This window comes from Aplysia californica, unplaced genomic scaffold (assembly GCF_000002075.1).
Source record: "Aplysia californica isolate F4 #8 unplaced genomic scaffold, AplCal3.0 scaffold00401, whole genome shotgun sequence".
Classification (NCBI taxonomy): Eukaryota; Metazoa; Mollusca; class Gastropoda; order Aplysiida; family Aplysiidae; genus Aplysia; species Aplysia californica.
Window position 1 is genome coordinate 377,907 of NW_004797671.1, and position 15,406 is coordinate 393,312.

At 42.1% G+C, this 15,406-nt stretch overlaps 1 protein-coding gene across 1 annotated transcript in view; it reads right to left on the minus strand.

Annotated features, from left to right (window-relative positions):
• Nucleotides 1-2,637: 2,637 nt before the first annotated feature.
• LOC101849073 overlaps nucleotides 2,638-15,406 on the minus strand; it is a 16,926-nt gene continuing 4,157 nt past the window's right edge. The window contains exons 3-6 of the mRNA XM_005104025.3: nucleotides 13,534-13,869; nucleotides 11,188-11,346; nucleotides 9,766-9,892; nucleotides 2,638-8,079 (exon numbers count right to left, since the gene is read on the minus strand). Coding sequence (XP_005104082.1) covers nucleotides 5,435-8,079; nucleotides 9,766-9,892; nucleotides 11,188-11,346; nucleotides 13,534-13,869 — 3,267 coding nt within the window. The 3' untranslated portion in view covers nucleotides 2,638-5,434. The remainder of the gene's footprint in view (nucleotides 8,080-9,765; nucleotides 9,893-11,187; nucleotides 11,347-13,533; nucleotides 13,870-15,406) is intronic.

Below are 15,406 nucleotides of genomic sequence, written 5' to 3' on the forward strand. Positions count from 1 at the left end.
CCAATCTCTCCAGTCTCTCATATAACAAAATAAATCAAAGCGAATCAAAACAAAACTAAAATCTAAAACAGGCGCTATTCAATCATTCTTTAATAAACCCCCGTAAAGCTTAGGTACACAAGAAACACAAAAAAGATTTCAATCCCAAAACCATCATGAATATTGACCATAACCCCTTCTATGCCGTCCTTGAAACTCTTCCTCACTTCCAAAAGGTCTTCAGAGCGCCATATATGCCCTAGAACTAGAACTGTTTGAAGTTGAAGAAGAGTTTGTCATTATTTCTTTAATTTTCAAACGAAGATGATTCGTAATAAAAGTTTTTTCCTAATATTTTGGCAGTGATTTCCCTTTGCTATTTCTGCTTTGAACTACGATAAATAAAAAAGATATGTGAAATTTAGCAAACAATTTTAGTTTAATCAAACCTCCTTTTCACCCCAGTACACAGGGTTTAAAACAATGCAACACAAGAGGGAATAAAGTCTTCATCTTCGGTCAATGTGACCGACAATTGTTCATGAACTGGTTGGAGAATAAAAGTTATGAGAAATCTGGGAATTCTATTGTTGCCATACATCCATGGAAAAGCAAATGTGAGGTGAGTCACATAAGAAGTCGTTTCTCTGATTTATGCCACATAGACATGGATATGTCAAATTTATCGGTGGAGTTTATACAAATTAAAAGTATGAAATTAAAAATGACACGCTGAACTTAAAGCAAATGACATGTTAAAAATCTACAAATTAGAAAACAGTGTCGATTTTCAGCCGATTTAATAGTGGATTAGTCCACTTTGTCGCGACACCTGCCTCACTCACATACAACAGTTGTGTGTGTCTGCCACACCACAGCCCCTGAGGTCATTCATGTGTCTTCGAAGAGCTCAAGGCTTCGAGAACGAATACTGATCAAGTAAAGATACCAAAAGAAACTGGCTCAAAGACTGTAACAGTTAGAAAAATTCACAAATGAGTTGAAGGTTTATAACAATATACTGGTGTGTTGTAAACCTTACAACAATCCTGACAAGCATATAGACTACAGTAATAAAATGACACACACATGCACACACACACGCACACACACACGGGTATATATCATCACCATCATTCACCATTTAGGAGGCCGGCTTCCAACCCTTCCTGTCAGGTCAAACTGAGCTGAATGGAATACATTATAATACAACATCCCAGTAGAAAGTATGAGATAGTCCAACAAAATTATTTCCACTTGGGAACCGAGCTTGGTCTCCTGTGTGTGACAGCGAAGCAGCTGACCACTACCACAGAGACGCTCGCTATTCAACAATAATTTAAGGTATGTGAAAAATTTGAAAGAATGGAAAACAAGTACGTTGTAGATCTTGATGAGATGCATTGATTAGTGTTAGCCTCAATCCTCTTTTTTTTTTTGGGGTAGAAGTTTTAAGGAGCTCGCAACTGCATAAGGTCGTATGAGTGCCAAGGGGTGGATGTCAACAGAGAAGTCCTTACAGGGAATCAGGCTTACTAGCCTCACCTCTCTAGCTTCAACAGCAATTGCTTCGACTATCAAGGCTCCTCGGAAATAAGCGGGTCACAAGAGAGTACAAAAGAAGTAGAGGAAAAAGGACGACAGTAAGGGTAAGGAAAGAAAAAGCAGCAGTTCCCTGTTGCAGTTCAGGCAGTTATGAGCATGACATTGATCTATCAGCCCATTTACAAGTACAATTCTACTGTACATAAGAGCATTCTCTTCTCTCAAAAACTCAGGGATTACGATGAGTGAAACATTTCGTAATAAGAAAATGTCCTAAGCGAAATAAAACAGTTTTTTAAATTCTCTTGAAAACCTCGTATTTTGATATACGACGATAATAAATGACGGCGATGATATACGCACTTCAAAACATTTCCAATCAAGTGTCAGAAACATTCAGTTATTTTCTCGAAATAGAAGATCCATGCACTAAAGGTATAATAATAATATCTTTCACGTTATGACATCTGCTACTGTAAGATACCTCACTCATTACAATAGATGAAATTAAAACCAGAGCAAAACAAAACAAAACAAAAACATCTCTGACAGATGTTCCAGCAAACACCTCCTCCAAACATATCTGCTGCCATCATAAAACAATCTGGAATGTTCTGACAAGTCATAAATACATACAGATAAATATCGCAAATAATATATTTATATTATATGTACATTTTTACAAAAATTGTAAACAAATATTTTGACTTGACTCTGATGTAAAAATGCACTCTCGTGTATAAGAATAACTTCTGGCAAGCGACGAGGGGACCAGTACTGGCCCAATCTGACTATGAAAATCTCAGGCAATTGCCAAAAAGAAAGCAGTTAAAGCTAATATGGGTTGTTATTTTTTTCTTCAATATATATAATATAGAAATTAAGAAATATGGGGCAAGTCATGCATATTATATCATCGCTGAAGCTACAACAAAAAATGCTCCACTCCACAGACCCTGATTTACAGGGCAAGCAAACCACAAAACTGGGAGTAGCTCATTAATTGTCCATCATTCAATGGCAGCAATGTATATATATACAGTATAACATGGATAGGTCGAACACAGAAGACTCTTAATCACGCATCCGTCGAAGTGTTCCTGCGGTTCTGGGTTTTTTTTTCTTCTTTATCTTCGTTAAGATATCACCCGAACTATGGATCCCTTGGACTACCGAGGCCTTTCCCGATGAATTCGAGCTATCTGTGTTATACTGTAATACAACAATACGGTACAAAGAGCCGTCGTCGTTCTTGGACTAGATAGAAACCAAGCGCTTGAGCACTCCATCACTGAGGGTATGCCGTGTCTAGAGAAGCTGTCACTACACATGTCTTATTGACACACCAACTGCCGACACTACACATGTCAGACCATGTCTAACTGACACACCAACTGACATCACTACACATGTCTGACTGACACACCAACTGATGCCACTACACTACATATGTCTGACTGACACACTAACTTAGGCCACTACACATGTCTTACTGACACACCAACTGATGCTACTACACATGTCTGACTGACACACCAACTGACACCACTACACATGTCTGACTGACACACCACCTGACATCACTACACATGTCTGACTGACACACCAACTGATGCCACTACACATGTCTGACTGACACACCAACTGATGCCACTACACATGACTGACTGACACACCTACTGATGCCACTAAACGTTTTACTGTCGCATCAACAGTCACCATAACAACATTAAAACAACATAAATGTACTAAGAGAGGCCCCTACTTTGACCGCATTTTCATCTGGTCTAAAAGCACATAAAAAAATATATCCTAATTTACCGACTAGTTTATCCTAATTTACCGACTAGTTTGATTCTTCTTTCAACAACAAGTGTGATCAATAGCCAGAGTGATTGTCTTTCTGTGGATATATATGTCCTTTGCAATACTGAGGGTGCATTATATTATGTATTTGAAAGGATTGTTGTTCGTCAAACGGTCCATTATACTTGAAATGTTGCTTAAAATCTTATTTTTATTGTAAAGCACATAGAGCTCCCAAGGAGTGGGCACCATGGAAGTCATCTTCTTACTTTTATTATACATATTGACAAATAAATTTCTTCCACTGTATCTGGAGTACCAACTACTACTGAAATCAAGACTATGTTTGAATATGAACATTAAAATTTAAATAATTTAACAGATGAAATAATTTCAGTAAGCGTGCCTAAAGTTCCTTTCACTACCTACCTCACTACAAACGCACAACAATTTTACTGATGAATGAATACATACATTTCAGCAGCTATGTGCAACCTGCGGCCAACTTTTCACTCTCTTCACAACATCATCACTACAGTTTAATTACTTGACACTTTGCTCGCTATTACGGACTCATGTTGCATAAGCACAACAAGGAGAACAGAGTAGGCACAGAGGTGTTCAATAAAACCAGACACTGATCAAGAACCTTTTCAAAACGGTGAAAGAAGACAAGCGTAACTTCTTCCCAGAAATCTTCAACACAACAAAGTTGTGAATAATTGAGCAAATAAAAAAAAGCAAACATAACACATCTCAGCAATATTTTTCCAGACAACTTAACATTGCATTATGCAAGCAGCTCAGACATTATGAATGGAGTATTACTAAAGGTTTTTCATTTTCTCATATCTGATCAACAATGTTAAGAAGTTCCAAGTAATTTCAACCACGTTAAGGGTAAGGTACTGTGACAATATAATACACATCACTCTCACTCACATATATTGCTCTTGCAATACAAAATTTCACTTAATATTTTACAGGCAATCCAAGCCATGCAGATCACAAATGGAATATTGCCAAACTCAGGATTTAAAACATACTTACAATCTTGTCCAAAACATATTAAAAATTTTCACTGTAAAGCCGAAAGCTAGACAACAGAATTTTTTTAATGACAAAGGCCTAGTAATATTCCTACAGTAGACAAAATCATTACAAAATGACGTACGGTAATGTTATCACCGCAATCTCTACTGCACATTTTGAGAAACAAGGACATATGTTTAAAAAATAAATCCTTTAGAATTCGAAAAGCGTTCACAGACTCTCAGCTACTGTTTGACAGGCACATATTTTTCTCGTTTATAGAAATTTGAAAGATAAACTCTGATAAAATAACTTACATCACATTTTGTTTTTCATAACAGCAGCTTACTATTCTTAGTATACAGCTCAAGCAAGTTCTGCTTCTCAACATTGTCCCTGACTGTAATTCATACGACATACACTGTGTTGCAACTGAGCTATGCAATCACATCCCTACTACGAATTTTAAGATGTGGGACCACAAAAAGATCCCCCCCCCCCTCCCTCCCTCCCCAGAAAACAGCAAGATGACCGCTGCAGCCTTAATAATCTCAGGCTTAACACAACTTGTTCCACTGTTCAAAACCCACTCAGAGATGCCCAACATCACAGTTACTTCTACAGATTATGTAACAAGGTACAAAATCACACCAAGAGGGACAGGTTGAGATGTCGTGTTTGTGACACAGCTCGTCTTAAATTCCAGATAGTCGAATCCAGGACAGTCTCAGCAAATTCGGGACACTTGTCAAGCCGGATTATTATAATCCTGTCTTCAATATCTTTGTCGTTCTTTGCCGCGTGCTCCCCATGGCATATAGGAAAGTCAGTGCGACTTCTGCACTCTTACTGATATAATAATAAGACACTTTCGGGTATGCAGTAGGATTTCAGAAATGTACACAATGGGATCTGTAACAAAATAATGATACTGATATCACATACTTAAATGGGGAACATAAAATAAAATTGTTATAAAGGAAACACTGAGAACTCTGAAACATGAAAAAAACCAACATTTGGAATTCAGGAAATTTTCGTGATGACTTTTGTCAGAACCTTCCAGAAAGCCTCAGGTAGTGTCTGACCCTGTGACTCTGGCCATGACCCCAGCCGTGACCTCTGCTGAGACCCCGGCCGTGAGCCCCGGTATCCCGCCAGCCATGCCCGGCGCGCTGTGCATCAACATGTGTTTGTTGAGCTCATACTTGCGAACAAACTCCTTGCCGCACACCTGACACACGTGGGGGCGCGACCCGGCGTGGATGCTCTGCGTGTGTCGCTTGAGGTGGTCGCTGCGGCTGAAGCGCTTGCCACACACCCAGCAGGGGTAGGGTTTGAGTCCCGAGTGGGTGGCGAGGTGGCGCTTGAGGTGGATGTTCTTGGCGAAGGTCTGACCGCAGCTCGGGCAGTTGTAGGGCTTCTCAATGCCGTTGGGGCACACGTGCACCTTCAAGTCCGGGGCACGCGCAAAGCTCTCGTGACATAGCTGGCACTGGTACACACGCGCAGTAGGGGAGTGTGTGCGCATGTGTGTGAACAGCGCGGCCTGGTAGGAGAACACGCGTGTGCACACATTACACGGGAAGCCTTGCCGGGAAGCGAGTCGGCGTTTGGGACCCGACCGCTGCTGACCCGAGCTGGTCTGAGGATGTTCCCCACCTTTGGAGTTCTGTCGTCTTTTCGGGCCGTCAGACACCGTTTTCTGGTCGGGCAGGCTGGGAAATTTGTCAGCTGAGTTGTTCGCCCTGTTGGTCTCGACGGAGGTGAGGGAGGAGTTGTCTTGTACGAGGCTGAGTGCATGATGGTACCCTGTGGAGGAGGAGGAGGAGGAGGAGGAGGGAGGGTAGGGGAGGAACTGTCCATATATAGCGTGAGCAGCGTCACCGTTCACGTCCAGCGAGGCCAACTGAGCCGACGCCGGGTCCCCCTGGTGGCTGACCGAGGTGTCACCAGCGAGGAGCCGGGCGTAGTTGTAATACTGCGACAGGCCAAGGGGGGAGGACGCAGCCAGACCGGCGAGAGCCGCGGTCGTCGAGCGGCCCACAGAGAGAGGAGAGAGGAAGGTGCTCCCGCCGATCCCACCCGTCGCGGCGGAAGATGGGGAAAAGTCGTGCGAGCTCTTGCTCATGTCCAGCGGCTGCTCACTCTCTGCTGAGGGATCCGTCTTCACCCCAGCCTTGTCTCCGTGGCAACCGCCGTCTGGTGTACGGGCACCTTCGAAACCCTGACCTACTTCTGCTGTTGTCGTTGTTTGTCTCCCCCCTCTGTGGTGACGCCCGTGGGGTTGTTCCGAGGTTCCCGAGCCCCCCACCTCCGCAGCCTTGGGACACACGCTTCCCTTCGGGTGGTAGAGCAGACACGCCTGGCAAAAGGTGGGGCTCTGCTCCATGCACCACTTGGCAAACTCCTGGTACTGGCGCACGTACTGCTGGTACAGCTCAGATGCCTCCGACGAGCCGTTCACGTCTGCCGGCAAAATCTGTTGTTGTTGAGTGATGGAGGAAGTGAAGGAGGAGGAGAACTCTGTGCCGACATCAGCTTCCACCAGACTGGCTCTGGAGAGTTTCGACTTCTTAGCACCACCGACTTTCTCCCTTTGTTCATGGCTGGCACCAGTAGCAGGGGTGACGGTGGGTGACTGGTACACTGTGGAGTGATCCCCCATCCCTGAGGCGGCTCTTTGGTCCACCCCGTGCGTCATCTTCCAGTGTTTCGACAGACTTTTGCGATCCCCGAAACCTTTGTAGCAAATCTGACACTTGAAGCCCAGCATGGACTGAGAACCCAGGGTGCTGAGTTCCGACCCCAAGTTGAGGAGTCGAGTAGTGGAGGAAGACAACTCGTCGGGCTGAGCTGGCTCTACTTTGACCACAGCCTTTCCCTCCCCACCACTGTCAATTCCAACAATGGAACCAGTCATTTCTCTGCTCTCGACATTCACACCATCAACATTCTCCTCCTCGCACTTCGCACCGTCCCCATTTTTCTCCCCAGTTCCTTCATTAATATCATTGTTGTTTGTGTCATTATGCAACATCCCATCATCCACCTCTGCCTCTCTTGACGATGAGGCAGTCGTAGCATTTCCCTCGTGTTTGTCCCCACCTAGAACAGCACCGCTGGCCTCTTCATCACCACAACTTCCTGTATCGCAACCACCAGAAAAATCAGCAGCATCAGCAGAAACTCTAGCGTTGTCAAGTTGACTTCCAGTTCCGAGATAGTTCTGCATATCTGATGAGACACCGCCCCCCACTTCCTGTTCCGCCTTAAAGTCAGAAGATGACGCACGCTCAGACGGCGAGCAAACGAGACTATCATCGACAGTTATTCCGCACTCGTCTTCGAGCGGAGACGCGTTGTTCTGAGATGAGGAAGCAGCACCAGCACCTGCCTGCCCCCTCCTCTCCCTCCACTCCCTCACGTTGCGAGAGACGTAGACAGGATGCGCCGACTCCTCGCAGCACCGCTGGTGAAGACACAGCTCAGACGCCGAGGCAAACTCATCCCCGCACGACACGCAGATGTACAACGGTTCATCCACGCTCACCTCGGAGTGATTGAGGGATGCGGGAACCTTGTAAGAGTCCACAGACAGTTTGGCCTTGACATTCCCCTCCCTATCTCGCCCGCGTGATGTTGGATCACTTTTCTCAACTAGTGTCTCGGGAGAGTTGACGACGCCAACAGTGGGCACTTCTGTGCTGGCCTTTTCTGAAATTGAGGAATCCAGTTGATAACTGATATTATATCGCAGTCTGTAACATAACCAACAATATATGTGTCACGACATTATGAAATTAGGCTCTCGTCAATTTTGGGGCTTATGAAGTTATAGGTATTAACTCAAAGCTAGTTCTTTTGTCTCACTTTTGATGAAAAAAATACACCTGATCTTTCATAGAAAGCGAAGATAATAGCAATTGAAGGAGGTGAGGGATATCAAAGTTTGGTGACTTCCAAAGTTTGAATGTCCAAGGAAACTGCATATTTACATTTTTTTGTGTGTCTTTGATTTATGTCTTTCAATAATATCCACATAGAAATGTGTTTTAAAATGGACATAAAAAGTGTTGAAGCCAACACCCCCTCCAAAAAAAAAAAGAATAAATAAATAAAAATTTAAAAGAAGAAAAAAATCAATAAAAATTGTTCAGAGAGCCCAAAAAAAATTGGCCTCTTTGATTTCATTTTGACAAGCACCTGATTTCACTTTCTACAAGAGTTTTTTTTTTACTAGGTAGGTAATAGCATCAGCACCAGTACTTTGTTAACAACAAGCAATCTATCAACGGTCTCAGCAAAGAGAAAAACACCAACACAAGAACAAGCATTTGGCAGAGTTTAAGCGAATCGAGAGAGGCACAAAGACACAACAGAAGTCATTCGGAGCAGGGGAGGGGGGTAGGGGGAGAGAAAGACAGACAGAGACAGACAGACAGACAGCTAGACAGACAGCTAGACAGAGACAGACAGACAGATGAACAGATGGACAGGCAGACAGATGGACAGATGGACAGACAGACAGAAACAATAGACAGAAAAAAAAAGAAATAAAGTCCAGCACACATAAATAGCAAAGGCTCACATAGCAAAACAACCCACAATAGACTTTTGGGTCCAAATTTGTTCTTATGTATATACATTCTCTGTATCTGAACCATGTTAATAGATAGTGACACTCGAACATAATGAAAAGATTTTTCTGTGTGGATACTAAACTGTCGAATTTACAAGTGATACTCACTAACCACCAGCACTACTTATGTTCCAACAAAAAATACCCCCAAAAACCCCAGTACAATGAATGACCCAGGGATAGCCTGTCCCTCTTTTAAAAAATTATATGTGTCGTGACGCTGTGGACTCAGACGCTCGTTAATTTTGGGGCATACGGAGTTACTGGTATCATCTTAAAGCCTGTTCATTTGCCTTGCTTTTGAAGAAAATAAAGTATCCATTTATCTTGGATACAAGTCAATACATTGGTGATTGAAGGAGGTGGGGCTCGCCTGGTTACAGAGGTACAATTAGCAAGAAAATGCCCACCAAAGTTGAGTTATTCCCTTTGCTTGAGAGTCCATGGAAACGGAAATTTACACCTTTTATGACTTTAATCAACATTTTTCAGTAAAATCCACACAGAAATGTGTTCTTGCAGAGGTATGAAAGGTGTTGAGCCAAAAAACAAAAATTAGATAAAAATTTCCAAGCCTGTGAAATAAAGCCAGTTTTCTTGACTTTCATTATTTTTAAAAAGTGCCTGATTTCACCATGCATCCTGTCATATTAACCCCCCCCCCCCCCCCTAAAAAAAAACCCCACAAAACAAACAAAACAAAAACTAAAAGCCCCAAACAAACAAATACCCAACAATACGCATAACTATGTGACAAATACCTAAACCATCAGTTGTGCCAGATGACCCATGGAGATCTTTGTTCCTCCCTCCACAGACGATGTCCTCCACACCACCGGGGTACAGGTTTGACAACTCTTCACGGAACTCCGGAAACTTTCGCAGGAACTGGAGTTTGGAAAAATAGTACCATCAGTCTCAACATTTAAAAAAAGTGTCATCACACTCAGCATTGGAGAATAGTACTATCAGTCTCAACATTGAGACTTGATAAAATAATACACCATTAGACTCAACATAGATAAAATAATACAGTAGAACATGGCTATAGTGGGACTTTGAGTCCCAGAAGAATAATCATGCTGTAGGCAAGTTCCCGCTACAGGAATGCAAAGGGGGATTACCGAAAATTCACTAACTACACGCTCTCCTCTTCTTTTACGGCCTTTTAAGGCCTAGCCTAGGCATACAGAACATCACTTTTGGTGTGGCTCACATAACCTGTCTCTCCGCACGATCTATCTCTGCTGCCTGCCCCACCTCAATCACTGGATGGGCCAATCACAACGCCGCACCGCTGACTGCCTGTTTGGAGCCCACTTACATCCCCCCCCCCCCAAAACACCTTCCCCCCAGCTAAAGCTTCCTCGATCTCTCCCGCTGTATCCAAGTTCGGGTCTGTCCTTGCCCAGTTAAACCCAAGCACAGTTAATTGAGTTTACACAGACAAAAAAAATGGGATTCCGATAAGGTCCTGCTGTAGCGATGGTCCCGCTGCAGTGGGTGCCGCTATAGTTACGTTCAACGGTACACCATTAGACTGCACATTAAAAAGATAATACACCATTAGACTCAACATTGATAAAACAATATACCATAAGACTCAACAATGATAAAATAATACACAATTGGACTCAACAATGATAAAATAATACATCATTACAGTTGAGAGTGACGTAAAACCTCTACTAAAACAAAAAAGACTCAATATTGATAAAATATGCATACCATTGGACTTAACATTGATAAAATAATTCACCATTAGACTCAACATTGATAAAATAATACACCATTAGCATGTGCCAGAATCGGCACTGAAAAAATAATACATCAGTAGCATACACACCAGAATGAGTATTGAAAAGATAATACACCATTAACATAATTATATATACACCTGAATCAACATTGAACAAATAATACAGTGGTGTCCATTGAACAACAACCCTGATAAGAGCAACATCCACTTAACAGCAACCTCAGTTAGCATAATGGATTATTTCTTTATATAAAAAAACCTTTTTACCAGCAACCCATTTCTCTAACAGCAGCCTTTGTAGCTATAAATTGTCTGATGACATTTTTTGTATGGAGATTCAAAAACTGAAGTCTGACACTGGACCATAATTTCAGTGTGTTTGTGTGTGTGTGGGGGGGGGGGAGGGGGTTATCAGAGTGCTAACCAGCTGCGAGACGTGGCATCGACCAGCAGGATCGAACCCCAGCCATGCGGTAATCACACTGAGCAGGATGTCGTCTTTCTGCCTGGAGGCTGACAGGCTACTGGTCAAGTCTACAACGTCTGGCGCGGCCAAGGACAGAAGGGATGAACTGGCACAAATCTGGAAGAAGGGGGAGAAAATTTGTGTCACAAACATGGTAGGAGATGGGAAATTGGAACCTTCGTAATTTAGCAATGACCACGAAAAACCTTTTTTTGCCAGAAAGTGTTTGCAATTTTGTAGCTTTATCTTCACAGAGCATGGAACTTTTTGAATTTTTGAAATCCATCAATAAACAAAAAAGTTACAGATTTTTTAATCAATTAATTTCTGGTACACTTTTATATAATGAAAAAACCCCAAAATATGGGACGTTCTTTAGTGAGTTTTGAGACAATATTCGTCATAACTCGCTCATTTCTCGGAGTATTTAAAAGGAACTTGGCAATCCAGTACATTTTCTAGTGCAGAATCTAGTCCTGCTTTCAGATTTTTCATAGCTATCCTATTTTTTGAGTTATGAAGACGTTTATAGGTAAAAATGTGGCGGTTTTCGGTGCGTTTTGAGACAATATTTGTCATAGCTCGCCTATTTCTTGGAATATGTAAATGAAACTTGGCAGTCTAGTACATTTTTTAATGCAGAATCTAGTCATGCAGTCTGATTTTTAATATCTGTCATACTTTTTGAGTTGTAAAGACATTAACAGGTAAAAAAGCGGCGTTCTTTACAGACTTACAAAGATTATCAATGTTCTCCCAAAGTCATGATATTTGAATGAAACTTGGCAACATAAAAGGTTCCTCCTTGCCAAGCAATGCTCTGGATCAATTTGTCACAAAAATGTAAGTAGAGAGCTGGATTTATTAGTCTAATAAATCCAGTTCTGTACTAGTAAAAGCATGCATACTTTGTTATAGAAAATAAGATCGTCTCTGTGTATATCCATTGTTGGACAGTGTCCTATTGTGTGGTAGATTAAGATGCGTTCAGATAATATAGTTTACAAGTCATGGGAATATTTCGCATGTGTAGGCTACAACTCATACAGTAAATGTAACATATTTACACACCCCCCCCCTTTCTCTCTCTCTCTCTCTCTCTCTCACGCGCGCACACACACACACATGCACGCGTGAACGATAACAATGTATAAACAGGACTATCTTCCCAGACTGGACTAAATAAGTACCATACTCTTTAATAACAATCTTAATGCCTCACTTTTCCAAACAGAGCACACAGGACGAGTCCAAGTGTGTGCTTTCCCAAGAGGGGGGAATAGGCTTTCATAACACAAATACAATGCCATACCACATCTCAAGATGTTTGCTTTTCTGTTTCTATTCTTCTGTCATGCAATCAAGCAAATAAAAATGACTACATCTATTGTATTGTGACTAAAATGCAACAAAAACGCAAGTTATCAAGGCCCCCATTTAGTTTTCAAGTACCCTTCCCCCCCTTTCCTGTTCACATAAGCGGGGCCTCGTTTGTAGCGCCCGAGGCGACCGATGGATGATGACGTCACTCAGTGGAAATTTCCCAGCACGTGCAAATGGCAATGTCGCTTTTTCCCTTAGTTACTCCCACATTTTTAAAGATTACGCGAAAACCGCTAAACACAGAAGCTTGAAATTTTAAGGGAATAAAGAAAAATGGTGTACAACGTATCAGTCAGTTTGACAAATCACAGCTCCGAAAAATCTTCAAAGCGCACCACATCAACCACTTTCGCAAACGTTTTCGACTGCTTCTAGGATGGGTACAATGTTGTCAAACTGCATACTACGAGATTGACCTCTTTTCTGATTGGCTGCCAAGTTTCATTCATATCCATTCACGAGAAGCGGCGTGAGAGACAGTTGAAGACAACAACCTTTGCGTTAGTGCGATCCACGAAACACCCCCGCTGCAGGGGCCAAAAATCGGCAGAACAAAACGCGCTCGATGAGCATTGCTACGTAATTGGCATGGCAATATCGATTAATTTGAGCAATGACACACAAATACGAAGCCCGTGGGGGATACAGAAAAACATAACGCCAGTGTGAAACTCCGTGTATTTACTTAATTAGGTCAAACACCTCTATTGTCAGAAATTATGTTAGATGTAATATAAATTGAAATTTTTTTTTTAAATCCACTATACATACAATTTTGAGCAAATCTGGAGGATATAAAGAAAGATATTACATTTCTTCCCCCTCCAAAAAAGTTGTTGAACTAATTTTGCAGAAACACAGTAAGAGCCCAGCAATGTTGATAAGTAGTACGCAAGACAGACAAAAAAAACCCTCTCTCACCTTCTCGATATTTTCCTCAATAAACTGCGCGGCGGTTGCCACAAGCTGCGAACAGTTGAGGCGGGCGGCCATGCACTGGACGTGCAAGCAGTTCGAAATGTCCAGATCGTCCGAGACAAACTCGCAGCACAAACCGGAGATCTCGGTCAGCTCAAACTTGAGTGCTGCGGTGAGCAGCGGCCAGACGTTGTCGTTGTCCAGAGAGATGGCCGAGGTGTAGCAGAACTCGATGATCTTGAGTGCCGCCGTCACATCCACTCCGTCCAGGTGAAGCTCCGATGTTGGGTGGAGGGCGGCCGACAGTGTCTGCTGGTGGTGGGCAGATGTCTGTAGGGTCTGTGGGATATTTTTCTTTTTTTGGTAAGTGTTTTACGGCACTGGCAACTTCATAAAGTCATTTGAGTGCGCGGGACACATTAGACATTTTCAGTTTGGTAGGAATCAATATTAAATTTTGCCCGGGTGGTGCCCGAAACCTACTCTTATCAATTTTGTACCACCAACCAAGGGATCTTTATTTTGTGCAACTTGTACATGGGACCTCCCAGATTTTTCGCCCTTATCCGATAAGGCTAGGTGTTAGATCTTACCTTCCCTAAGATCAGGGGTGTGGCAGAAAGACAGCAGTAAGAAGGAACCAAGGAGTAGCAATGGAAAGGCTGCAGAAAGAGTCAGGAGCCCAGAGGAGGGGGCAAAGGCGGTTGGGGGGGGGGAGGGGGGAGAAGAAAGGGGAGACAAAAGCAGACGACAAAACATTACTTGAGAGCAAGAAAGGAGATGAAAAGAGAAAATTTTAGAGAAGAACATTTTCCGTCGCTATCCGGATTCCACTGTGACCTATCGAATGAGAGCCGAACACCTTCTCTAGGCCATAAGAGCCCCCGTTGCTTCTTTGTACCCGTAAGTGGACTATAGAAGCGCAACAACTAACTTTATTTACACATGGCAATAAATAGGCCCCTTCCAAAAGAATAAAAGTTGTTTTATTAGGACTGTCATGAAAAGGAAGAGACAATTACATTTTTATAAAAGAGATTTTTTCAGTTGTTTCAGTATTTGAATTTTGACATAACAATTTTATGTCTACACAAGTTACAAGAAACTTATCATCACACACACACACACACACACACACACACACACAAACACACACACACAAACAAACAAAATTATTATACAATTTCAAAGCACTCTCGATTATGAAGTCACCTAACTTTGCGGCCATTTGTTCGCTAATTATACCTCTGACACCAGGTGACCCTAATGCACTTGATTAGTATATATCTCGACTTCTATTCAAGATAGAAGAGAATTCTTCTCATTAAAAGCAAGACATAATATGCACAAGCCTGAAGATGATACCAATAACTCTACTTGGGCTCAGTCCTCGGTCCAGTTTTGTTCACCAGTTACACTCAATCACTTGTCAAGGAAATAGTTAAGTATGACTTAAAATACCATTTCTATGCTGATAATACCCAAATTCATGGTTCAACATTGTTTACCAACTTAGATGAACTTGTCCATGGTGCTGAAAATTGTATTGCCTTAGTGAAAAACTGGATAAACAAAACTAAATTGATTTTGAATGATAATAAAACAGAAGTCATTCTGGCAGGCAATTCAAAGTCTGTTAAAGAGGTTGACCACGATCATATTACTATTGGTTATGCAAAAATGTTATTTTCAAGAAAAGTTAAGAATCTTGGCATCTATTTTGATTCCAGTTTGTCAATGTTGGCTGAGGTAAATCATCTGCCCCAGCTGCATGTATTTAGAAAAAAAGAAAAATTTGTAAAATACGTCATCTGATCAGTACTAAGTATACTGCTTTACTAGTAACTAGCTTAATTTTATCAAAACTCGATTATTG